Source organism: Hoplias malabaricus, chromosome 12 (assembly GCF_029633855.1).
Source record: "Hoplias malabaricus isolate fHopMal1 chromosome 12, fHopMal1.hap1, whole genome shotgun sequence".
NCBI classification, from domain to species: Eukaryota; Metazoa; Chordata; class Actinopteri; order Characiformes; family Erythrinidae; genus Hoplias; species Hoplias malabaricus.
This window is the reverse complement of record NC_089811.1, coordinates 29,982,967-30,010,913: the sequence shown is the minus strand read 5'-3', so window position 1 is coordinate 30,010,913 and position 27,947 is coordinate 29,982,967. Positions and strand designations below refer to the sequence as shown.

The following is a 27,947-nucleotide window of genomic DNA, read 5'->3' as shown; positions in this document are numbered from 1 at the left end:
GTTTGAAAAATACATTTATAAGTGATAAAGTTTACACACAATGGTGTGCCGTTAGCAGACAATTAGCACTAATGCATAAACTTTGCATCGATGTCACTCTGCATCCTTGTTTGGTGACTGCTACAGGGAGGATACAAAATGTGTCGTGAGTTTGCCCACAAGAACTGGCTTCTGTTCTACAAGACTGACGGGTAAGCTCTTTGGAATGTCCCTCTGTTTTGAACATTTGCTGTGGGCTAAGCTTAGTGACATATTACCTGCCTCACACTGACAGGAATCAGCTGGATGTTCTGGATGTGCTGGAGGGTCAAGTCCACACCATCTCTCTCCCCATCAACCTTAAGTCTGTGTTCCTGGTGGCTGAGGACCGATGGCTGCTTGTTGAAAGCAACACTGACAGGTGCCTCCTCCACAATGCACTTTACCCCATGATAATAGAAAGAAAATAAACTTTAACGTTCTGCTGCTGCTTTGTGTTTCATCTCTCAGTTAACCGTACACTGGGATTAGTCCTGAACTACACAGCATATTGAATTTCAGTAGAAAGGAGTATATAGTCCATATACATAGTATATAGTTTGTTTGGGAAACCACTCCATAATGTTTAAGTTTAGTTTATCTGATAATATACATCTATTTTTATTTAAAACCACAAACTCTGTGATTTTATGCTAAATCAACATTTTACAATTGCACACATTTAAAAAGAAGAAATTGTTGAAAATCAATAATCTGTTAAATTGAATGCAACTTCTAGATATATTTTAAGTTAGAATAACCCAATCCAGTTAATTACTGTTAACATTAAGGGTTAATGTTGAAATCACAAGGAAATTCCTACAAAAATCACAGTAATGTAAATAAACTGTATAAACTAAAAAAAATAGCAACAACAACAACAACAACAGAAAACCACCAAAATGTTTTCAGTTTGTTCTGGTCACTGTGCATGAACAAATTCCTCCAGTGCTGGTGAGCTTTTCCCTCTTGTGTTTTTACTGGCTCTATTATTGAAGTGTAGGACCTTCCCTGTAAACAGACACCAGATTTACTTTTATGAGCTTTCCTGTTCCAATTAACCTTTGTCATTGTCTTTTAAAATCTTTGGTTTTAATGCATTTTCTTTTCTCACAGTTGCTTCCATTAATTCATTGATTATCCATTAGTCTTAATTGACCTAGTACATATATATGTCTCTTTTTATGTGCAGGAAGTTTCTGTTGACCAAACCCATGCACATGGGAGCAGAAGAATCAGGCGTGTGTCAGCTGCACACCATCACAGAGGAGTCTGTCAGCACTGGCTTTGGAAACAGCTCAGGTAGAGCAAGTTTGTGGTTATATATATACATGTTTAACTGGTGTGAGCCTCCTCAGTGTGCTTTGGTAAATTCGTTCTCTATGCCATAGTCATCTCATAGTATTTTCTGAGGCTTTCAAAGTCTCAGAGCACTTACAATGTGTTCCAAGTGTTCCAGCAAAAAGACTTGGGGAGTGCTTTAAAGCTTTTTTCTGGCCATGATATCCAGCTTTATGCCAGGGGAGGACAATTTATTAGTAGTGACCAAGCTAAACGTAATATGAAATATGAGTATAATGCTGCTAGGAACAGTCATTGATTCATTTCAGAGGCACTGTGGTATACTCTTTGAGTTCTCAAATGTAATGTGTCACATATTTCCTTTGTGTAACAGGCTGAGCCTAATCTTAACACTGTTAATAGGACAATGTCACAACATTAGTGACAGCTCTGAATGCCATTTCTGGTATTTCTGTATCAGGTTTTGTAAAATTCATCAATGATCTGTCATTACAGTTTTAATGATGGACATGGGCCACAACATTATGTAACAGTGGCATTGGTCAAGGTGTGAGTTGCGTTAAGCAGTAAGTGAACTGTTGTTGATATGTTGGAAGCAGGAAAAACAGGCAAGTGTAAGGATCTGAGTGACTTTGTCATGAGGCAGATTGTGATGGCTAGACAACTTGATGAGAGAATCCTCAGAACGGCAGGTCTTGGTGGGTGTTCCCGATATGCAGTGGTTAATATCTACCCAAAAGTTATCCAAGAAAAGACAAGTGGTGAACCCATGGGTGCCCGAGACTAGTTGATGTGTGTGTGGACTGAAGGCAAGCCCATCTGGTCTGATCCCACAGAGGAACTATTGCAACACAAGTTAGTCTTCAACCTTCAATCTTAATGAGTGACATTTTACAGCCTTTCTTTTTCCATCCTGGCTGACACTTATCCCGGGGTTTTGTTATTAAAGGACTGGACTCTGCAAGGCATTCATTTGCGGCCTGATAAATGATGGCAATAATTTGAGGGCTTTACGCCTCATGTAATGGAAAATAATCTGTTTATTTTTTCTAGGTTTGAAAAGCAGGTGAAATAAATAGCTAGGTCCTTGTTTATGTCCTCTTGGAATGTTGTTTGTAGAAGATGACTATCTCGATGCTGGTGTCCTCTGATGAACTGCCATTCGTCAGACTGCCTTCATCTGAAAGACTGCAACTCTCAGTACAAACCAGATAGTAATTTTATGTGGCTTAATAAGTACAGTGTAATAGAGAAAGACTAATATCTGCATTTGGTGCAATGTGTAGACCCTCACACCAGCACATGGCTTAAAAAATAGGATGTCTTTAAAGCCATCAGGGTTTTTATTTGGTCCTCGCCAGACAGGTCTTAATCAAGCCAGGTCTGACAGCATTTCATGAAGAGTAGCCGAATTATGGCCCATTAGTGGAAGTGGTCAGGTGTCATGGGTCAAGAACTGTAGAACAGATAAACATCTCCTGAGGCCTTCATGTCAGGAGCAGAGTAATGGACCTGGGCCTGTGAGGGCTAATGCACTGTGTTGATGATCTTGGGCTCTCTCTAATCTATGTTGTGTCTCAGGGATGGACCCTGCTGCCCCTCAGGAGGTATCCAGTGAGCAGCTGCCCAACGAGAACTTAAGCACTGCCTTGGGACAGAAGATCGTCTCGCCTAACCGCCTTGTCTGTGACACCAACACCTACGCCACTGTCATAGTGGGCTTCCCAGACCTTCTGGTAAATCACTGTCAAAACATGCCAATCACCCATCCATTTCCCTGAGGTACAACATGCTCTACTGTAGTTTCTAAATGTATCATAAGGGAAGGTGTGACATGAGAATGTTCCTCTGCTTCCAGTAAAATTTACCATTAAGTATGAATTCTGTATTCTTCTGCAGCGAAGAAAAAGCAGGAAACATGTATTTACACTACAGCTTCATCAGCTAAATAAGGTGTTAACTTAGTACAATTATTTCTCCAGTATTAGTATAGTTATAGTACTAGAGTTACTACACCTCATCACTCTGTTAACATTTACTCCACATCTCAGTTGTCCAGTTTGGTGTTTCTTCGTCAGACATGTGATTAAAGATATATGATTTTTATTAACTTAATGTTTTTATCATATTTTTTCATTCAGTCACCAAATGAGGTGTACAGCTTTAATAGGACATCACCTCTCACTGAGGGCAGAGGTCCTGATATGTTTTTTGGATCAAGCCGCCGCTCAGGACCTGCAAAAAGGGTTAACACTATCAGTCTGGTAGGAGCCAATCAGGTGGTGCGAGCATTACCCCCAACACAAGTTCCTCTGGCTGATATTTACCCTAAAGGTGAGAGAGAGAAAAGTCATTATAGGTTGTCCCCAAATAAATAATAATAATAAAATAAAAAAATTAATACTGACATGATAACTTCAATCACAGATATCACTCCACCTATGACTTCTGCTTACCTTGAAGTGACTGATTTGAACTCCAAAAAAGTCAAGTATATTCCCGTACCAAGGTAAACGTATTTAAGGGAGTGCCACAGGTTTTTATGTGTAACACTTTACCGTATGGCAATGTTCATAAGACTACATCTTCATAAGCCCTTTATGACTAGTGACTTTGACATATTAATATTAATAACACCAATACCAGTCAACGCTGTTTATCATAATAGTTACATTTTCCAGCTATGATGTTTCCAGATATGACTAAAGACATATGAAAATTGTCTTTTTTTGTTACATTCTGAAATGTTCTGAGATAACAGTTTGTAGCTCAGTGTATGTCATGCTGATATAATCCTGATTAAACGTCATAATTTTTCGCTCAAACAAAAGTGAGCATTGAAAATATTCTTATTTACAAAATGTTGAGCCCTGCAGCGGAACCAGTGATTTTTGTAACACAGCAGCGCCACCATCTGGTCATTTGAGGTGGTGTATTATGAAAAGGGGACCCCATTTTTTATGTCCACCGAGTAGCTTTTATTTTGTAGAGGCACATTTTAAAAAGTACCTGAATTATCCTGATGCAATTTAATATTTATCTAATATAAAAATCTTTCTCTTTAGAATATATCTCACAATCTGCAAAAGTCTGGGCACAGTTTCTCAAGGTCTTACTGTATTCATATTTTCAGGACTTCCTCCATGTCTCCCTACACAGCGTGGATCTCTAAGGTGTCGGACACTGATGTGGTGATCGCTCCACTCGGCACCGGGGGAGTAGTGACAGTGGACATGGGCGGCTACGTGAGACTGTGGGAGACAGGGTTAGATCATTTGCAGCGCTCTCTTCTGGAGTGGAGAAACATGATTGGCTCAGAGGATGGTCAGCCTGTACAGGTAAGAGTATCTGTGCAGTGAAAGAATTCATCATTACGCTTTACACATTTCACATAATAGTTAATAGTTACATTTTACTGAAGGTAAATGAGGCAAAATGACACCAACCCTTTCATGACATCTGACATAACTCTACATAAACATAAGTAAAGATTTCTTCCAATATGTGTTATTTGTGTTACTTATTAAGGTGAAATTCACTGAAGCAGTGTTTATGACGACTGAACTTGTTGGAATAGATTTTTATAGATGTGTATTTACACACACCATTTCCTGAAAAGTTGGACATTTTATAAAATGCAGTAAAAACAAAATTGAAACTGTATTTGAATGTTAAAGTGCAAAGAAAATATTTCCAAAGTTGCTTATACTTTTGTAAATATAAACATCATTTTTAAATGTAATATCTGCAGCAAACAGTGAAAAATCTTATTAATTGAATCTTGAAAATAAGTAGAATTCCCCCTTTAAAATCCATGCGTTTTTTTTTTTCATGAAAATTAATTTCAAATTTATTTGGTTAAATGTTAAAACATTGATAGGTCCCTAAAAATGTTGATCATCTATAAATATAATCATTGTTATTTCTGCATTGTCATATGGAAAATTAGACTATCACATACTAAATATATATCACTTTTGTAGCGTAAACACATTGTTTTGATTTTTTTAAGGAGCCTGTCATGTTTTTGCAATTCTTCTACTGACCATGTGGCGGCAGGCTTGTGTCAGAAATGTAAACGTGTATTTTTCCAAGAGACGTTTCGCTGGTAAAACGTTCATTTTGATTTTCACTTTAGATGTGTACGATAAATTAATCTTTTTCATTTTAATTTATAGTTAAAGACAAAAGCCTCAAATTTAATTAGTGTTTAAGTGTTCACAATATTTGAAATCAGTTTCATTATATAGGCGTTTGTGACTTATTAACCAGTTAAAACTGACGATTATCTTGTAAATATATTGTAATTAACTAAAGAGTTCAGTCAGCTGTAAAGTCCAAATTATGCTGAACACCGTTTCTTTAGGACCAGAGGTAATGCCCCCTGCTCCTGATAGAAGTTTAGCTTCTCTTTGCTGGAATCTTTTTGCATTTCTATTTTGTGTCTATTCAAATTTTTCTTCGTCTTCTCGTAAACACTTCCACAAATAGTGTCTGTGTTCTGTAAACTAACTGGAGCGTTTAAAGCTCCCTTTCTCTTGACATTTACTCTTCCCACATTTATCGCTAAAAAGGGTTTAATAAAGTGAGAAATGTTTGTCAGGATGGTTTTGTGGCTGAAATTCTGCAGCGTTCCCTCTCAACATGTCAGATGTGTCTCTGTTCATGGCAGTGCTCCAGTGCCGGCCTGTGTGGTTTAGTGATAATGGCTGGTCTGAAGTAATTGTTCCATGTGTTAGGACACCGCAAACAAGGACTTACAGTGATGAACCATTTCCTGACAAATCAAATCTGTTTAATTACCCAAAAAATGTAGACAGCGGCTCATCAAATGATTCTTTTGAATGTAAGAGAATTAACAGCTTCTACGTTTCTAAATAGGCTTGATGTTGGATTATTGCTGTGAGGTTTTTCATGGCATTCATTCAGAAAAGCATTAATGAGGTTAGGTCTTAGGTCAGAAAAACCCAGTTCCACTGCTACAGAGCCCAGTGCTGAGGGGTTTAACACACCTCTAGCCTACACTTGGCATTGAGCATGGTGAACTTTGGCTCATGTTTGGCTGCTCCAGTGTGACCCTTTCTATTGGCAGCTCTATTGCTGTTTTTGTGGTTGAAGGCCCAGTCCCAGAAATAGGTGCATCTTAATCTAGCTCAATTTTCAAATGAGTAGAAATATCTAAATATAATCGAAAGAGCATCATTAAAGATTACATGAGGCATACTCACCTTCAGACGATCCTGTAAAATATGACACTGTGGGGAAAGCACACACAAAACCCCCAAATACAGTCCAGGGATATATCGTGCTCACTAAGAAAAAACATGCACCCAAATTGAATAGATGCGTTGTGCGCCCACACACTGTAAACCTGGCAAAGGCTATTTATTAATGCAGCCGTCATGTGTAAGTCTGTTCTCACTCGGTAGGGTGTGTTCTCCTGGACCGTTACACCCGCCCTCAGCCTTGAGATATACACACACCTCTGGAGCAAAAGCACAGAGGTCTTATTTGAATTGCCATTTCCAAGCTGATAGCACCTCAGCAGCACCTCGGCACATCTCTCCTTCCATTAAACATTTGTCCAGGTCTCTGCCCTCGCTGCTTTTCAGCAAGTGTGTGTGTGAGAGAGACAGAGAGAGAGAGAGAGAGAGAGAGAGAAACTGCTGATTTTGGACAGCTCAGTCAAATTCACTTCCTTTGAGATCAGAGTTTATCATGAGTCCAAGGCTGGGTTATCATGCTTCTGGAATGAGGATGCATCTCCATCTGCTGCATTGTGTGGTCCTCATTACCACATTGACAAATTCTGATGTTTCCCTACACTATACTGTGAAAAAAACACATACATATACATTGAGATAAGATAACATTGTTTTAATCCCATGAGGAAATTAGTGTGTTGCAGCAGCTTACAAACAGAGAATATAAAGTAGCCCAGATGTGCAATTTACAGGGTCTTACAGTAAGTTGTACAGTTGTAAAGAATAAATGTCAGGTTACAGCATTTATTGTAAACTTAAGACAATACTGTATGGAAACAATGAAAACTTTATTATAATACAAAGTAAAATTGCAGAAAACCTTTTGAGCTTTGTATTCTGGTATAAACCGGAGCTAATAAGGAGGTGTTAGTGTCTATTAAAATTGCACATCTTACATTAATTTCTGTGAACATCCAGAAAAACTGTTAAAAGACAGCAGCAAATGACATTCAATGCTAAAAACCACCAAGTGAGCACCAGAATTTTAGCACTGAATATTTTCATCTGAAACTGGTCAAAAAAAGCACTGGTTTACACCTATTTGAGAACAACAGCCAAACCATTTGTCATATATCATAATAATACTTTTAAAAATGTTAAATTGGCCTAAAAGTGTGAGACAAAATCGAAGCCTTTACAAATAATTGTATTGGAAATAAAAATCTGAAAAAGTGATTACAGACTGCACTGATGAATTCAAACCATTTAAGCAGCAGCAGAGTGGAAACGTCTGTGTCGGAATACATCAGAACCACAGAAGCAGATATAAATAATCACAAACAACAGCACAGAAGTGTGATATAGAGCTAAAAACAACAGAATTCATTTCTTTGGACTAGCAGTGGCTGCTGAGAGATTTTATTCTCAGCTTTGGTTAATTTTTCAGTTTCAGTCAAATACGAACAAAGTAAATAAGGAAGGAATCACTACCCCACTGTGACAGTTTGGCTAAAACACTCACATATTAAAAACATATAAAACACAGCATGTCCCAGCTGTTGTCATTTATGGGATTTCATTTTTGTGTTGGTTTCCCTCTCATATCAATGAATATTGTTGGAAAAACTAGTGCTCTTTTAACTGCTATTGCCAAAGAAAGACTTACAGTGCTCCTCAAACTGAGCGTAATCCTTCTGTCCTGTAGCTACACACACACACACGCACACACACAGCAGGGTGTATTGAGCCAGCTGGACCCATGCTCTGCAGGTGTGCTCAGCTGGACAGTCTGAGTGGGATTAGAGGAGCTGGACATCCTGGATTAGAGAAGCAGTATTGACCTTTATGCATTTCAGCCATGGGCCTATGCCTTGCGGCGTTTGCTTTAGGGTTTTGTCTGTTTTGCTGGCCTTTAGAGCTGCTCAGTATGTTTGATCAGATGCTGGCTGAGATTGCATTTTTGCGAACACTCAGGGGGTCCAAGTATTCAGGATACAATCAGGGTTAGCCTTCAAACTGTTACACAAAAACAACTTCTTCAGGACTAGAAAGTTCCCACAGGAGTGTTGGGATTAATGTGGTCATTTCGTGCTCTACTGGATTGAAGTAGTGATGCATACAGTTCCTTTGCTATAATCAACATCAGTATGGGAATATGTTTCCAGTATTTTGATAACAGCATTTACTGAGCAAACATTAAGATAATGTAGGTGTTCTCATGCTGTAAATATCTGCCAGAGTTCTGTCCAGATATCATTAATTTATCAGGTCTGGAAATCACTCAGTATTGAAATAACTGTTGAATGTTGCCAGTCCGGCTTGTCTTTCTCTGATATTTCTGTTAAAGAAGTTAACTGGAGAGAGTGATGTAGACATTCCTGCACTGACTCCAGCAAAGACAGAGGCTTTCTTGGGTTCTGGCTGGGACCACTGCCACCGTTGCTTCATTCCTTTACCCTGAACCCCCCACCCCGAGGCGGTCACGTTTGGAGTTTTTATTCCCTTTCTCTCATCCCCTCCGTCTCTGTCTTGCTCACAAATTCAGACCCATATTTTCACGCTCTTTTCCAATACAGCATTCTCGTGAATGGCACCACTGTTAGGGACATTAGCTGGGCATTCCTGGAGCTCGAGGTGTCTCCCCCTTTTTCTTCACCCTGTCTCAGGCTTTCTCCGATTAATGAGCCTGTAAATCTCCCTTCATTCTCTCCAGCTAAACCTGCCTTGGTGTGGATTTATGAGCAAGACCCCAGACAGAGTGAATCAGCCTCTTGCTCACTGACGTGGCTGCCGTCATGTGTCCAGATACTGCATTGTGGGAAGCTTAGGGCTAATGTTGGCAATGGTGTGATTCCCAGCAACATCCAGAGACATTTTAAGAAACTTTCCCTTCTGTTAAAAGAGCTTGCATTCAGGAGGGGTGACATTATGTTGGTGAAGGGACCTCGAATGCTTATCACTCAGATTTAATACGGATTACAGTCAGTACTTCCGAATGAAAACATACCAAACCTCATGTCTTAGGTATACAGTAAGAAAGCTTGAGTGATAGAAGCTTTGTTTGGTGTTGAATCTGTGGGGACATGCCTGGGCAAAGTTAATGGAGTAATATTTGTGTCATTTCCACCTTTCCTATTTTCTCATAAGATTTCTTCACTCAGGATAGCCCTGCTGTTGAAGAGTAAGGCTGTCTCAGTTAAACATGATTACTCTATTGTCTGTGATCAAAACCAGGTGGATTACAGTTGTACCAGCCCAAAAATACATGAAGTAAAACTATTTGGCCACCCGTCTGGTTCAAACTGCCTGCTCCACCTATGTTACCAAATCTGCTCCATAGGTTTTAGATTTTTTTTAATCCAGTGTTTATGGAAAAAAGCTGTAACTGCCCTGTCAAACTAATCCCATGAATGAGTGGATGAGCTCATCGCACTCTGTCAGCTCTCCCCCTTTCCACTATCTATAGAGCTTCAGTCCTCTCTCTAATTAAAGCCACGTTATTAGAGCACACACCCCCAGCCACACACACATTGATGTCAGGCCTATGGAATGTCTGCCTTTGTTTCTACATTCGTATTGTTCACCAAGGTACTTGAGGTAATATCTGTGGTGTGGTAAGGAGGAAGTACAGTTCCATTGTTTTACAGTAGGTTTGTAAAAATGCATCAAAACATTGTAATGGATCTGTCTACAGGTGATCATTGAACAGTTTAGGCCATAAAACCTAGGACACATCCCATTAGTCATTGCTGGAATAGGGCTATTCAATGTATAGAACTGTGTACCAGCCCCTACCTCTGCACAACCCAGATTATGGTCTCAAACACATTAACAAGGCCTTGACGAGGCCAAAGTTGTTCATTGAAAATCTTTCCAGGTGACGACCTCATGAAGCTTATTGAGAGAACGCAGAGAGTGTGCAAAGCTGTCATTAAAGCAAAAGGAGGCTACTTAGAAGAATCTAAAGTATAAAAAATATATATTTACTACATTAATCCATACGTGTTCCTTCATACTTTTAATGTCTTCCATATTCATTAACAATGTAGAAAATAATAAAAACAAAGAAAAACCATTGAATGAGAAGATGTCCAAACTTCTGACTAGAACTGTACATTCATAATATGTAATAATATGACTCCAAACCCTATATATATATATACACAGTGGAACCTCTACTAACAAACTCCTATACTAACGAACTTTCCAAGATACGAACCGGGCCTTAGAATATTTTTTGCCTCCACCAATGAACCACGACTTTCGGGGGGTGGGGGCTGGAACGCATTAATTGCTTTTCCATTATTTTAAATGGGGAAAATTGACTCGAGAGACGAACTTTTCCACTTACGAACCGGGTCACGGAATGGATCAAGTTCATAGGTAGAGGTTCCACTGTATTTATAGAGCTGAATCACGATGAATTTTGAGGTTTATTGATAAAACTAATTGTAACAAAATATAGAGATCCTTAGAGTTCCACACCTCAGGCTCCGATCTATTTATCACCAGTACATAAGAAGACCCCCAGAAAATCACAATTTTATGTTGGTGGGGATTTCACAAGTCTGTAATTGAGGACTTTCTCACCTGAGGAATAATACCAGGTGGTAACTCAGCTATCCTCCTCTTGGCAGTTTAGTGTTCGATACCTAACTTGTGTACGCAAAACACACTATAACAGAGTCCCAGAGCAAACCTCTAAAACTGCATTACCGTGATTAAACATTAATGTCACATGATTTAAACTGTGTTTCACGCTGGATACAAATACTGTAAATGGAAATGGACTGATTTAACTGTATACAATCACCAGCGCCATACACATTAGTGAGGTGGTGTATGGCCGTGGAACCATGTGGGGAATGTGGGGCCTATTCTTGCCATTCACTCAACTCTGACGTCATCGCTCCTCACTAGGACGGCCATATATGTTCTGCTGTGAGACAGAGCTGCATGCTTTCCTGTACTTTATATCAGCACCAGAGAGAGAGAGAGAGAGAGAGTCAGTCCAAAAGTCAGTCATTCAGGTGTAAGCTGAGACTCTGTGTGAAAGAGTCTGAGGCGAAGTGAGTGGACACTGACTCACCTCTGACCAGAACCAAGCCTTAGAGTGGAGAAACACTCACAGTGGTATTAGATAGCAGATGACACATTCCGTGTGGAGCAAGAGAAGTAGGATGATGATGATGATGACTGTGATGATTATGCACCGCATCTCTTCCATGTTTTTAAAGGCACTGTATTATGACTCTGATTAACCCTTCAGAGTCAGGACTCCAAACCTAAACATCATTATGTCAGCTCTGTGATGCCAATCAACTGCTATTTCATAGAGCATTAAGTACATTGTGAGATACTGAATGAATTATGTTTACATGTTTGCAATTCAGTACATTAAACATCTACTCACATTAAACGTTTATATTCCAGACTCAGAAAGAAATGATTAAAATAAAAAAATCACCTTTATTTCTACCAACAAACTGGAAAGATTTAAGACAAAATCAATTGTTCAAAATCAAGATGATTTCATGGTGTCAGAAAGCCGGGCCTAGAGTGATATAAAGCCCCTTAGGTGTGGAGCAGTGCTTTGGGGTGTGTATCTGCCATAGAAAATGAATCATGTAGCTGTATAATGTACCTCATAAACAACCGTTCTGTTTGCAGATATCGCTAATGATTTTTTACTAATTATTATTTGAGATATCTGCCGAACAAGTAGGTCATAATGACACAGGATGGGGTGTCACCTGCTGATGGTGTTTGGGAGGGGGATTTTGCAAATGATTATCATGGTCGTGTGACATTAAAAAGAAGATGTGGGGGTGTGGGGTTGTGGAGGTGGTGACAGTTTCCCTTTAACCTCCAGGACATTCCGTCTTCTGTCTGCAGATCAGAGCCTCAGATTAGTCTGTGTGCTGTATACACACTCTCCATGTAGGGAGCAGGTGTGCTGCACACAGCCACTGTGTGTGCGTGAGTGTGTGTTTAGGAGAGGGCGTGTAAGAGGAGCCGTGGTCATGTGGCTCCGGGTCATTGACGCAGACACAAGTCGTGCTGTAGTGACCACTCTCTTCTTGCCCTCATGTCTGTGGAATGATCAGTGTCACCAGCACCACCCTGTCACCCCTGTTTACCCCCCACCCCTGCATCTGATACTGAAAGCAGGGCTTCATTTATCACAGTGTGATGAGCTCCAGCAGCTGGACAAACAGAGGGCTACTAGGTAGTGGTGCATGATATGGTCAAAATATCATTGTGTTTAGCTTGATATTACGGGGTCAAGATATTTGAGTATGAGTTTGTGGTTTCAGATTCTTTCTGGAAATATAGATTTTATATTTATAGAATTTTATTATTCACATGAGATTTTTTTCTTATATTTAGTTTATTAAGTAGTGTACAGTGCATATTTCTGCCCATTTATATTTCAGTTACTGTACATTTGCTGGATTTAATATGGTACAAAACTGTGGCACATTATATATATATATATATATATATATATATATGGGTGTACCATATTGGTGGACCATATTTGTGTAATATTGTATATCATTGGAATGGCATGGGTTGTGTTTAGAAGTGTGTTGTACGATACAAGTCTCTGTCTTTAATATACTTGGATGGACTGTTTCCATTCAGATGTTGCTTAGGGCAAGAAGATTTCAATCATCTTAACACTTTGGCATCTAAACAGAAATATGACCTCACTGACTGTTTCTCCTGTGTAACCCATGCTCTCAGAGAGGGTTGTGTTTGTGTTCCAGCTTAATTCGTAAGGGTGATGCCAGTAAAGCCAGATTTCCATGCCACACTTGCCATCAGTGTTAAAGTGATGATTTGATGGCATGTGGGTTTCGTTCAAAGCAGTTCGACATTTTTATGAAGTACGTTTGAAGTGACTTGGTCAAGCTGAGGTTTATTATTCTCATCCTACTGCTCAGATCTTCAGATCTCACAATGGTTGGGCTTACAGCGTAATGTCCACAGTGTTTGTTAGTGGCAGACAATGTTGCATAATTTGAGCCTTCCCAGTGGCATTAGTGAGGAAATGCAAGAGAGAACTTGCCTGTGATATAATGAAGAGCCCCCAGTGGGCCTCAGGGGTTCAGTAGCTGGTACTGTGTGTTTTCTTTATTGTTTTGCTTTGTGTGTGGGTTCTGTGCTGGATACTGTGGCTTTCCAGTGACCAGGCCACTATGCTCCTTTATGGAGAAGCAGGCTCCGAGCAGGGCATTCCTCAGATTCCTGTCAAGGCCTCTGCCATGCCCGCTGAAGCGTGTGGTCCTGCTGCAGTGTGGACATGCTCCTCTGCAGATATTCTGCTCAAACTGGAGTTGACACTAACTGTGTTTGCTAATTTACTGTATTTTATAATAATACAGAAGTTTTTTTTTAATTATATAGCAATTATCTTATGGTACTCAGAGTTTATACTGCTTGTGCTATGCCATGAGACACCATGCCTTTTAAAATAATGTGCTTATGTGTGTGTTTTGTGCAACATCATAGACCACTCTGCGTATAATTAATGTCTAATTTCTGGAGCTGTTTCTGAGTAGATTACATTTAAATTAAAAATGTAATGTGCCTTCATGGATATCATTTCAAGTGTCTTGAAACGACAAAACTGGTAATAAATGTCCTATACCTCACGGACACAACCTTCACAGTCCTTTTTATGATGTCATCACTGTTTTGGGTGTTTAAAATACATTAAGATAAATGAGAAGAAGAGAAAACTATCAAATACATAAGTCAAATCCTGCTCTTCAATCCACTCTGATCAATACGATTGTTGTGAAGCTTTAGTAAAGAGCGATTTATTTAAAAATCACAGTGAAAATCAGACATTGCTCATACATTTTTTTTACGAAGGTATGTTTTCTCCTGCCGTGTGTTTGCATATCCCTGAGGTCAGAAGCTCCAGAGGCCCTGTGTAGGAGTGAGGAAATTCGAAGAAATCTAGTCTGTGTGCGTTTTCCAAATCTTAACATCAGACTTCTGTGTCAGTAAACACTGAGAGGTCTCTGAGATTTCTGACATAGGAACAGGCAGCAGATCACAACACACTGCCTTCATAACCAAAGTCTCCATGCTTAAGCTAAATGGGCAGTGATTATGAAGTGCTTGTTGTCTCCACGTACACACACTGAAGCACCCCCAGGTATACTGCCTATGCTTATTTTCTCCAGATGGTGTTTTTGATCAGACAGGCAGCGCGACACTGCTTTAACTAGTTATGAGTCCATCAAAATGAGGGACTGTGTAGCTCAAGGGTAAAATTAGGGAGGCAAATAGACTGTAAAAGAAAATCACATTCATAGTAAAACAATGATTGTATTGTGAAAAGCATAGATTGTGTGTGTGTGTGTGTGTGTGTGTGTGTGTGTGTGTGGGTGCATGCCTCTGGGTTTATGGAGTTCTTATGTTGCCATTTTTGTAGCCATCAAGGTTGATGTCCCTCATCATTACTGACAGTGACTGATCTGAAAATATACATTAAGTGGGATGAAATGCCTAATTTAGAAGAATGGCCCAGTTAAAGATGTCTCCTGTTGCCTTTAGCGAGAATGTCCCATATAAAGCAAGCATAAAAGAGCTTGCACATTTTTTATTTGGAATTTGAAAGTAGACCAGCTGGGGCGTCTGCCCTATTTAGGAGAAACAGTTCATGAAAGTTCAGAGTTAAATAGTTGTGTGTGTTTGTCCTCCTTGCCTTCTTCAAAGAATATGCTTCACTGTTGTCAGTTGTGGGATCTTGCAAAGGAGCCAGAGACTGTAGAACACTTAAGTGAATGGTGTTGAAGCTTAGGCCAGAGTGGAGGACCCGTCCCCTTTAGAGGAGCTGAGCACATTGTGTCCAGGAGGCAGTCTCTGTGAATGTAGTGACACAGATAATAAAGGCAGTAGTGTCACCTGAATAGGGCAACAAACCCTGGCAGTGCAGGTGTGTTGTGAAAGCAGCAGTGTGTTGGTGTGCAGTTAGAGAGTTAAAATGCAATGCGCACCACAGGACATTTGTGGAACCTTGCCCATCTGACATTAGAGTCACCAGGACGGTAGGCTCATGGGGTGGTGTGGCTCCTGTTTTGTCCCGTGGCCATCCCTGTAGCTTTAAGTAGGCAGGGCTGTGGGGAACAGATCACACAACATGTTTGCACCCTGCATCAGTTATAGGCTGTTCCTGATCTGATTTGGTGTTAGTACTGGAGTTGTGTGCTGAAAAGAGCCATGTCGTCCTAGTTTATTTTAATGAATTCGCTACCCAGCGTTAATCATTTCTGCATGAATGGTTGTGTGTGTGTGTGTGTGTGTGTGTTGCAGGGTTTAAATTTTAAATGGGTTCGTTTTTTTTTTTTTTTTCAGTGTAAACAATGTAAAGCTTTTCTTTATGCATTTGTCAGTCAGATACAGCTTCAAGACAATTAACTAATCACAGATTCTTACCATTGCATTGTGTACCAAAATGTCCAATGCTAAATGTCACAACTTTTCTGGAAAAGGGTATTGTAGTTTAATTTAATTCATTCAATTATTCATTAGGGGGTGGCACGGTGGTGCAGCAGGTAGTGTCGCAGTCACACAGCTCCAGGGACTTGGAGGTTGTGGGTTTGATTCCCGCTCCGGGTGACTGTCTGTGAGGAGTTGGTGTGTTCTCCCCGTGTCTGCGTGGGTTTCCTCCGGGTGCTCCGGTTTCCTCCCACAGTCCAAAAACACACGTTGCAGGTGGATTGGCGACTCAAAAGTGTCTACTTGCCTCGGAGGGGGCGCCAGTCCTTCACAGGGCAACACAGACACACTCACACCTACGGACACTTTTGAGTCGACAATCCACCTACCAACATGTGTTTTTGGACCGTGGGAGGAAACCGGAGCATCCGGAGGAAACCCACACAGACACAGAGAGAACACACCAATTCCTCACAGACAGTCACCCGGAGCGGGACTCGAACCCATAACCTCCAGGTCCCCGGAGCTGTGTGACTGCGACACTAGCTGCTGGGCCACCGTGCCACCTAGTTTAAATTTATAGATTTATAGATTATAGATATAGATACATTTATATTTTAACAACATATTTATTTGTATACAGTTAACAATCGTTTTGGTTATTAATTTTCCCAGGGGTGCTCCCTCACCCATGTTGCACTTGGAGTCATAGAGAGCACTATTGGCCTTACTTTCTCTGTGGTTAGAATGTCCTCTATCCCCCATCCCTCAGAGCAATGCCTCCAAGTGTGCTGAGCTGTCCAGTGGCATTGTATTAGCAGCCATTCAAAAGAAGTGGTAGTTAGCGTCACATGTGCTAGCCTTTACCTTTTGTGGCATCACGTGACATGGGGACACCTAGGGAAAAAATGTTCCAGTGTTCTTGTACAGTGAGGTGCACTGTGGTGTAGCCTGATATAGAGATATATAAACATTAACCTGGATAAAACAGGGAAAACATACATTTACTTTATTTATTTAATCTCTACTTTTTACAAACAACACAATGGTGGGATGAGAGAGAGAGAGAGAGAGAGAGAGACTCTTTAGGCTCTGAGAGATGTGATTATGCCTCACTGTTTGATCAGTCCTAATCTGCGCTTGCAAGGGACCTCCCCATGTTTTCTGTACTTCTTGTCTATTTCTCCTGCCACTCTTTCTGCCTTAAGGCACTGCTGGAGAGCCAGGATTTATAACTGAGTGCTTATACTACACATTTTTAGAGAAATCATTTTGACACTTGTTGTGGTTAGACACACCTGGATAATTTTCACCCGCTGAGAGTGTGTATACAGATTGTAAATTGTGATACAGGCAGATGATTCATAGGGCCACACATCCACTTATTAATAACACCAGTAACAATATACGATCTCTGTTACACCCTGTAAAACATACACTCGCTGTAATACAAATATGAATATATTGGAGTTGATTACATTTACTGCCTGTAATTATAATGATTATTGAATTGATTATAATTATTGAATGATTATATGAAAAAAGGAATGTGGAAGATGAAACAGGACTTTTATCATTATTGTACAGTAGTACAATGAAATTTGCATTTAACCCATCAGTGGCAGAAAACACACACACACGCATTAGTGATTTGAAGCAGTGAACACACAAACTGTGTGGCGGGCAGCCACCTCTGAGTCCCTTGATACAGTTAGGGCTTATGTGCTTTGTTCAAGGGAATTTCAGTTGTTTAGGGATGGGAAAGTCTTAGCTCACCATGTCCTCATTTTTTCTACAGATCCAAGGCATAGAACTGGGAAACATTCATTCCCAGGCCCCTTATAACCTTACAAAAATAGTTTTTATTTTCTAAAACTAAATGTTGAAAGTGTCGAGGTTGCCACGTTATAGAAACCCATATGTCAGTCTTAAGAAAATATGAAACAAATATTTTTTAAAACTTGCTGTAGCTTTATCAATGGAGTGTGTTCATCATTAGCTATCCATCTCTGGGCTGGAAGGAGATAAAACAGCTTGATATTTATGATGTAAAAATGCTGGCTGATTCAAAGCCACGTCAGATACACATGCACTCTCACACCACGTCCTCCTAAACTGTTCTGTCACTGATCCTCCGGGGAAATAAGAAGCATGTGTGTCCCCTCTCGACCTCACCGTTCATTCATATCCTCCGTGTCTCCGATTCTGCACAGACACACCCAGGATGTGGACGTACAGCATCAGAATCTGAATTAACCTCTGAACCTGAGCGAAGCAGATTTACATTTCAGCATCAGCAGGCATTTTGTTTTGGGTTTTAATTTATCTTGCTGTCAATTCACTTCTGTCCAGAAGGCTGATGATCTTTAAGCCATGCTTGTACTGAGCACCTGAATACTGCCTGTTTAAGAAACACACTATTATCTATTATGATGTTGTTAAAAATGTTGGTGATAACCTCGGTCATTCATACACTTTTATTTATTTATTTATTACATTTTTTGTAACTGCTTTATCTTGTTTTGTTCACCCTGGACGAGGCACCAGTCTATCACAAGACATAACACACTCATGTAGTCACTCATACACACACACACACACACACACACACACACAAACTTGTAAGAATCAAATTTACATTCAAGCAATAAAGCTATTGGAAAACAATGTACTGACAATATTCCAAAGTCCAGACCTCAGCATCACTGAATGTGTTTTGTATTACATGGATCGTGAGAAACAGAAAATCTCTTTTAGCTGTGGGTCACTTCTATACTGTGAAAAACACGTATTCCATATCCTATCAAGTAATCATTTCAGAGATTCAGAGAAGGATTTCTCAGGGTCAGCAGACCACCAGTGAGCTCACAGGTGTGCTGAAATGAAAGGGTGTGACCTCTTTGTGTGCGTATGTGTGTGTGTCATGCTACAGTTCCTTTAAGTTGCAGTGTAAGCAGACCTCAAGGGTTTCAGGAGACCTCTCTCTTGCCCTTTGCATAGCAGCACTACTCCAGCATAATGACCAGTGTGTGCTGGCACCAGTTCAGTCTAGTGTAGTTGTGTCCACACCTGTGTCCAATCCACACAAGCCTGAGGCAGTAGTCATCGGCACAGAAGAGAAGATCCAGTAGAAGATCTGCTTTGAGTTAAACTTTCCTTATGAAAGTTTTGCCTTAAGGGATTTTCACTGATATTCCTAAAAGAACTATGAATTCAAATGAGCAGCTTGACTCAAATGAAAAAGCACATTTAACCCCTTGTTACCCCTAGCAACTATTAGGGAGTCACCACTCTTGGATGATGATGACACAGATTTTTTACTTCATAGCAAATAAGCAGATCATGGATCCAAAACAAAATTGTTGTTTAATAGATGAATACTCTGGCTTCATGCAGGACAACTCTAATTAAAAGGACATATTATATATTTTATATATTTATTTCCACACTCTGACACAGTTAACTTGCTTTGGTCAAAACACCACATTGTTCAAACGACACAGGACTTTTCTTATCTTGTATAAACAACTCTGTTCTTAAAGCCCGGTTTCACTGAATGGAATGTGACTGTTTAATCACAAATGCACGTATTTCTATACGGAGGCTTTGAACTCTCCCTTGGCCTACTTGTATGTATTGTCTGCTTCAGTTTCCCATTTTGTTTATACTTGCACCGAATTTGATACACAACTGACTGGGATTTTTGTGGCATGTTTTTTGCCACACTCTGCATTAGATTTCCTTAATGAAGGGATTTTAAAATGGCTGCCAGTATGTGTTTTTGAAAAGTAAATAAATAGTTTCTCAGGATTTAACGGTTTTAGGACGTTATGAATTTACTCTGTTACCACTGTTGCACACAAGGCTCTGAAGGGGGATTAGAGTTGTCTGTGGCCTCAGTTTTTCATAATTTCTTCACACTAGCTCCACCTCTGTTTACAGTTGTGCTGCTGTTGTTGAGTTATAGCCTGTACCAATCACAAACATGCTGGAAAGGAAACTGCCACACTCCCAGCACACAGTATCACTATTCACAAAGGCGTAATTTACGCTGGGGACATTGGGGACATGTCCTCACCTTTTTCTGAAATTTCAGAGTCAATAATAATATTCAATAATTATTCCTATAATAATCTGCCTCTTTTAGTCAAGAAAATGAAATGTAATATGTTCCTAATAGCAGAATCGGAAAGTGTGCTTGTATTTGATGTCACACTGTGCTGAGATAATAAACATGGCACAAATGATTCATCTAGATCAAGGGAAAAATGTTTTTACTAAAAATATATATTTAAACCATGGTGCTAAAGCTTTGTCTTTTATCGAATGACAGTAGGCATGACAAACTACATTTGGTAAGGATTTTATAACAGGTAGGTAGGGTTGTGGTGGTGAAAGTCCCATGCTGTATTTTAACAGGGTTCAAAACTGCAATATGGGATATTATTGCCCCAATTACTTAATTCAACTTGATTCTAGTGCTACACTCCTAACTGTCACATGGAACCAGTCTGAAGGAGGCAGTTGGGCTTCGATAGCTGGATTACAGGTACCTAGATGAGATCTCAAATTTCAGATTTCCCTGTTTCACGGCGACCTTTCTGGTACAGATTTTGCATATTGCCTCATCTGAATTGCCTGGCTCACCCTTTTCAGTTGGTTTAAAGCTGAAATTCTCCCAACCTGTTGACGTTGCATTTGGTTTTGTGACTAGGTTTGCTGCCATTGTGTCCATTTTATAAAATGAAGACTGACACTCAGTCGTTCAGATGCCAATAGTTGGGAAAACATTCATTATATATACACACACACACACAAACGTGTAAAACAAGAAAGACCATGCAATGAAAGGGAAAGCATGTATACACTGCGATTTTGACGGTTCTTTCCTTTCCTTGCGGTTGGCTGGTTAATAGCGCTGTATTAATGTTTTGAGGTTATTGCGGCAGCCCTGACAAGTAGGCCAATAATTATGGTCCAAATATATTGTCCCGTTATAACTCATATTCACCTTTAAGAATTACCTTCTCCAAAAGTTACCAAGGTTTTGTCCTGCCAGTGAATGAATAATTATTCAGTACTTGGGCATGCATTATGAAGTCTCTATTTACATATCCTTCAAAATGAAATGTTCTAAAATGTTTTATAGGGAGTTTCCGTTAGATGTGATGTGAGACGTCCAGGGCTCATGTTACTGACCTTTTCATTCAGGGACTGGGGGACTTGTGCCACTTCTGAGACTAATACTGGTCAATAAAATAAAAAGGGTGTGCCCCAAACAAATGTTCCTCATAGATTATACAGGACTGTTTGGAGAGTTCTCCTCAACATGACTCAGCAAAAAAAACCAGCAAAAATGTGCTGGCCACTTTGTGCCTAGTTTTTTCTACATTCCTCATCTTGACTTCATGACCCGCTGGTTTTTGTTTAAGCACAACACAGTTTATTTGTTTATTTGTGACTTAGACTTATCAGGACTAACAGCCCCTCGTAAACCTGTGAGAGTTGTGAAGTACTGATAGCTATCTGAATCTCATTGAAAAGTGCATGGTGTAGGACTAATGGCCATTGTTCTCATTGGAGGGGGGTTCTTAAAAAGGAGAGGCACAGATATGCTTTGGCCATTCATAAGGCGCTATAGCAATCCCGTTAACTACTAATAGCATGCAATGTGGAGGAGTGTGTGAAGGTCATGAGAAAGTCCCAGTTTTTTTAAACCTGTGTGTGTGTGTGGGCTTCAAAAAGCCACCCAGTGGCTGGGGCTTTTAATAGCCTGTATGACAGGAGATCAGAGAGTGTAGGGAGAATGGTTATGCTTGTGGAAATAAGCCTGGTACAAAACGTGTCTGTTCCAGGTCAAAACTGTGTGGAGATGAGGGGCTTTCCTGAGACATGGACGGCTCTGTCCTCTCAGAGCCTATTTAGAACACTAATTTGGTTGAGCTATTTGCAGTGTGGTCTGCAAAGAATCTGGAGCATTTCTTCATTCATCATGTTAAAGAACCACTTACTTTGACAGGAAGAGGTCATTTCACTTACATGCAGCACCTCCATAAACAGTTGTTTTGTGTAATGTGCATTTAACTGCCAAAAGGTGCTGCAAGAAAAACAGGTCTAGTATATAATCACTCAGCAAGGATAGCTTTGAAAACACTTGAATGTTATTTACGTTTTTAAATTAAGATGCCCTGATCCCACTGAATCTGTGTAGCAAGTCTCTGAATGCTACAGCGACCTCCTCATAAAGTGTCTTTTTGACAGTCTGCATAAGTGTGGCAAGTGTATTTTATTAACTGATCCATATTGGTAAAGTTTGCATGTTTTCTGCCTTGTTTTTAGATCACCATTCAGCGAGACAGTGGTCTTGATGTCAGTTCACCGAAACATGGCAAAATTGACCCCAAGAATGCACCTCATGTAGGGGGTAATCAGTGGGCAGGAGGCACAGGTAGGTTACATTCTCAGCAGTAGTTATGAGGTTTTCTGAAGTGATTCTTCTGCATGTTATGAAATGGCCATTATACTGACAACTGCTTATTCAGTTATCCGGAATCACTGGACGCGAGGCAGGAACACACCCTGGAGGGGGTGGCAGTCCTTCACAGTGCAACACTCACTCACACACTCACACCTATGGACACTTTTGAGTCACCAATCCACCTACCAACATAAAAATATATAAATTATAATGATTAACTATAATATCATATATAATACACTTTTTTTCTTCTTTCTGATGGTAAAAATGATGACTAATTGCTTATAAATTACAAGAATGATTTATTCCAGGGTCAGTTCTGAAGTACTGTACTGTGTTGTGCTGTAGGCGGCAGGGACACAGCAGGGCTCGGTGGGAAAGGAGGTCCATACCGTCTGGATGCTGGCCACAAAGTGTACCAGGTGTCCCAGGCAGAGAAAGATGCTGTGCCAGACGAAGTCAAGAGAGCTGCTAGAGAGATGGCGGAGAAAGCCTTCAAAGAAAGGTACGTTCACTACTACAACTCTGTAAACAACGATTAGTCCCTCCAAGTTTCCATGATCAGAGCATCAGAAACCATTCCTGGGATTCTAAATGGACCCTCCATAACAAGTCGTACATGTCTGTTATTTTCTCAGTTTTAAACAAGAATTAAAGTAGGAGCTGTTTATGGGCACACAGGCCACAGTGGATTTGTTGTTAATGGCTCTGGCTAGAATCTGTGTGTATAACAATCTAAATTTGGAATCAGGGTTTTTAAAAATATAATATGTGTTTAAACAGTGTGTCCAAAAGCGTAGACCCCCACCCCACCCCAGTGTAACTAGTGAATCTGCACTCATTGTGAACATAGACATTCAGTTGTGTACACTTTTCAAATAATCTACAACTCTCTAATCTACAATATTCTGTAACAGCTCTAGAGTGTTCCATTTAATTTTCCTTTTCTACACAGATTATACAAGCTATGTGTACACAACTGAATGTCAATGTTCATAATGGGTGCAGCTCAGTGGCGGATGCTGGTCTTTCAAGGAGGGGAGGCTCAGTTGCAGCCTACATCATAAAATGTGTCGGTTTATTTATACGTAAATTCTACCCTCCGTTTCTTTTTAAGAAAATGATCTGTGACCCTGTCGTACCAACAAGGCGTCTTTTCCAGGGACTTGACTAGTGTCCTCTCAATGGCCAGCAGAGCTAGGCTGCTTAAACGGTCTTGGCCCATGTGAAGTGTGTCCGCCTGTGAGTGCTTTGTGACGGTGGAGGGGCTCAGCAGCACCCGCTGGACAGAAACTGCAATAAAAGTCAGAAAGAGTGATAGAAGTCAGTCTCCAAACACAAGCAGCTACAAAAAACCCACCAGAAATAGAAGCTCGATTTGTCGCTAGTCATTTTTAACAAAGAAAATGCCGCTAAGAGGTTTAAGAAAGTCTCCGGTTCAACTCAGAACAGAATGAAAATGTAATGCTCCCACAGATCTTTACACCAAAGGATCGCTGATTCGCTCATTTTGCTGTCAATCAAAAAGGGATTCAACCTCAGACAGGTCATGCAGAAGCTTAGCGTCCGGGCCAGCCGAGGCCAGCCCACTACCCTATAGACTCCTAGAGACGCTGAGCGTCCAATGGACGGGACAAACCCCAGCATTTATCCAATGACTCGTTTCACTGCACTTCGCTATTGAACTCTGTGGACGCTCGGCGTCCTCACTGTTTAAATCAATGTGAAGCTGCGGGAATGATTGAGAGGAAAGCCGCGTCTTTACCAGCGATAAGAAGCTGATTCTGAACAAAAGTTGATTGCGTTGTAGTGCATATTTATTCAATGACATGTACACACAACAGTATATATTTGATCATGTGTTTTTTGACATTTTAGGGGAAGCTGAGCTTCACTTGCAGTCTTAGAGCAATCGCCTCTGGTGCAGCTGGGAGAAAAGTCTCTCTCTTCTGTCTTTTGCTTTGATGATCCTAAGTCTGTATTATGGACCTATAATATATTCTAAATGCATCTCATTTTAAAGGTTTATTATACAATGTATTTAAAATATATTCATTCATTAATACATTGTCTGTAACCGCTTATCTAGTTCAGGGTTGCGATGGATCCGGAGCCTACCCGGGGTAACTAGGTGCAAGTCTTTCACAGGGCGACACATTCACGCACACATTCACACACACACTCACACCTGGAGACACTTTTGAGTCTCCAATCCACCTACCAATGTGTGTTTTTGGACCGTCGGAGGAATCCCACGCGGACACAGGGAGAACACACCAACTTCTCATAGACAGTCACCCGGAGCGGGACTTGAACACTACCTGCTGCGCCATCGTGCTGCCCTTTAGAATATATTATAAATACATAATAAAGACATATGATCATCAAAGCAGGAGAGAAACTTTTCTCCCAGCTGCACCAGAACCCACAGAATGCTACATCAGAGCCAGCTATCCCAAATATGCACCTCATGAATACTGCAATTCATGAGAGACAGAGTGAGAGAGAGAGAGAGAAAGACAGACACAGAGAGAGCGAGGAGGGGGGCAACGTACAGAGCAGTGTGAAAGGGGCCTGGTCATGAAGGAAGCTTCTGTTTTGCCTGTTTGGCCCCACCATGCTCTTGTGTCCACACCCAAAGCAGCACATGCCAAACAACACAGACACATAAACGCAGGACCACAGCACATTACACCTGATATTTAAGTAATGCAGCCAAGTATATATAAATAGCAGCATTAAAGATCCATATAGACATAATCTATTTGTAGTGCAGTTGAATGATCTGAGAATAAAGATATTTCAAAATATAGAATCCACGGTTTGAAATGCAGTTCAGTGCAGGTCTATCCCGAATAACTGACAGATTACCAGAAACAGTAGCAGAGTATTTGGGGGTCTCGGCAGGGAAAGCACCTTTTTGGGTGGAGGATATTTAAATGTAAATGAATGAATGAATGACTTAATTAATAATATTATTTGCAATTTATGATATTTTCTTGGTGGTACTTGTTCTGATGAAATTTGGATATTTTTACAACGCGATTAAATATACAACAGTCAGCATGGGATAGGGACAGTGGGGCTGGGGGGCTCCCAGATTTAGTCTGTAAGTGGGAAACACCAGTCTGATTTACATGTGCGAGTTTTATATATGGGTGCAATATATTAAAGTCTGAAATTCTGGTTACTCATTCATCATTCAGAGTCTGCATTGTGAGAAAACTGCTACATGCAGTTGTCAGCTACATCCTTTTCACATTCTCCATAGCCAAATCTCAGTAAAAATGGGTTGTGAGGGGATTTTCACAGGATGTGGGACGTTATGTACATTTTGTGTGTAAACTGACTGGGATGTAAAAGCAAAAAAGTCAAAGTCAAAGAATCACACTGATTGAACAGAGCATTAGAGGACAGTGATGATGACCTACTAAATTGTACGTGGTTTCTTGTTTTGAAAATCTAAAACAGAATTAGGAAACTTCTTGAGCTGAGTCAGGTTTTTATTCTCTCACTCTCTCTCTCTCTCTCTCTCTCTCTCTCTCTCTCTCTCTCTCTCTCTCTTTCTCCCTCTCTCCCCCAATATTTCTCTTTCTAAAAAAACGTTTCCTGCTTTTCCTGTTTTGTCTTTAAATCTATGTATTTACAGTACCAGTCAAAAGTTTGGACACATCCTCGCATTAATCTTTGGTGGAGTATGGCTATTCACTGTAGCGAACTGTGTACCAATCCCTACCTCTGCACAACCCAAGTTATGGTCTCAGACATGTTCTAGAAGAATCTAAAGTATAAAACATTTTCTGGTTTGTTTAGCACTTTTTTGTTTAGTACATAATTCCATACGTGTTCCTTCATAGTTCTAATTTCTTCCATTTTCATTTACAAAGTAGAAAATAATAAAAAACAATGAAAAACCATTGAATGAGAAGATGTCCAAACTTTTGACTGGTACTGTACATTCACAATACGTGGAAAATGACCCAAAACAAAGAAAACCCTCTCTGTGGGTGTGTCCAAACATTTGACCTGTGCTGTATATTATCCTGGTATGTATGGATCAGACACTGCAGTGCTGCTGGCATTCATCGACCAGAAATATCCACCCAACAGTGTCCTATGGGCAGTGTCTTATGATCACCCAGAATGAACCTAGAATGACTCACACAAACTGTCCAGAAACAGATGTGCTACTGTCTCTGACTTTGTTGTCTACCAACGAGGTAGCTGTGTCTAATAAAGGTGTCAGTGTAGTGGCAACGTGTTTACACACTCTAGCAGCACTGCTGAGAATGATCCACTTGTGTCAGGGCAACACTAACACACCACCACCCAGCAGTGTCACTGCAGCACTGAGAACAATCTACCACCTAAAATACAGCTTCTTTGAGGTGGTCCTGTTAGGGTCCTGACCATTGACTGTCTCTCTCTCTCTCTGTCTGTGCTTATTTTTCTTTCTCATTACTCTCTGTGTCTCTCTGACACTCTCACTGTCTCACTCTCACTGTATCAGCCACCCCCACACACCCCTCTCTCTCTCTCTCTGGCCCTGCTGGCCTCTTTTCACTCTGGTCTGTGGACAAGCCTGGAATTCAGGAGAAAATAGCAGCGTGGCCTGTCCCTTCTCCAATAACGCTGCACAAAGAATGTGAGCTTCTGAGGCCAGTCAGGAAACCCACAGCCATTCACCACTCTAAATGTGTATGTGTGAGAGAAAGAGAGAGAGGAAAGGAGGAAGAGAAAGACAGCAAAGCAGAGCAGGGAATAGTTCATCACTATCAGAACAAAAGCTTAAAATAGCAGTATTTGGAAACAGCTTTCATTTGCATGTGTCAGAATGTGAGACCAAATCATTTTGCTATATTCACTTATACCACATGTATTTAAATGTTTTTTTTTTCCCTCTACAGTTGCTTTTTTGTAATAACACGATTTTGCTACACTGTCACTGAGCAGGCTTGAAGGTTATCACACTAACCCTGACCTACTCTAACCATGGAGGCTGTGGGTCGAATACCTTGCTACAGTCGGCCCATGGGGGGCTTGTCAAAGCTGCCTTTTCACACATCTGCTCCAGATGGCAGTGAGAGATGAAGGTGGGCTGTTTCTTTTGACGTGAAACAGTGTGTAGCAGTGTGACAGGATGAGATAGACCCTCTTCTGATGTCGCGCCTATAAGAGCCCGTGTGCATACGACCGGCACACCTGAGATCTCTCTCACACACACACACACACACACACACATTCAGCACTGTGGACCACACATATTATGCTCTGCTTCCCTTCTGAGAGTTCAAACAGCTCTAAGATGCAGCCCTTCCCCCTACACCACTCCAAACCACCCTGAATTGCCCTTGTAGCCCTTGCTGGATCAGAGTGCTATGGGATTAGTATGAGCCTGTGCGGATTACTGTCTTTATCTACAGCATGCCTCACCTGGTCACCCACTCACTCCTGCTGAGAAATACACATGGAGCTCCAGTGCTGCA

At 40.6% G+C, this 27,947-nt stretch overlaps 1 protein-coding gene across 1 annotated transcript in view; it reads left to right on the top strand.

Moving 5' to 3' along the window:
- vwa8 (von Willebrand factor A domain containing 8) overlaps window positions 1-27,947 on the top strand; it is an 86,481-nt gene that overhangs the window by 42,554 nt on the left and 15,980 nt on the right. Inside the window, exons 31-39 of the mRNA XM_066686468.1 lie at window positions 127-191; window positions 275-400; window positions 1,211-1,320; window positions 2,902-3,056; window positions 3,462-3,654; window positions 3,748-3,829; window positions 4,454-4,658; window positions 22,323-22,431; window positions 22,810-22,966. Coding sequence (XP_066542565.1) covers window positions 127-191; window positions 275-400; window positions 1,211-1,320; window positions 2,902-3,056; window positions 3,462-3,654; window positions 3,748-3,829; window positions 4,454-4,658; window positions 22,323-22,431; window positions 22,810-22,966 — 1,202 coding nt within the window. The remainder of the gene's footprint in view (window positions 1-126; window positions 192-274; window positions 401-1,210; window positions 1,321-2,901; window positions 3,057-3,461; window positions 3,655-3,747; window positions 3,830-4,453; window positions 4,659-22,322; window positions 22,432-22,809; window positions 22,967-27,947) is intronic.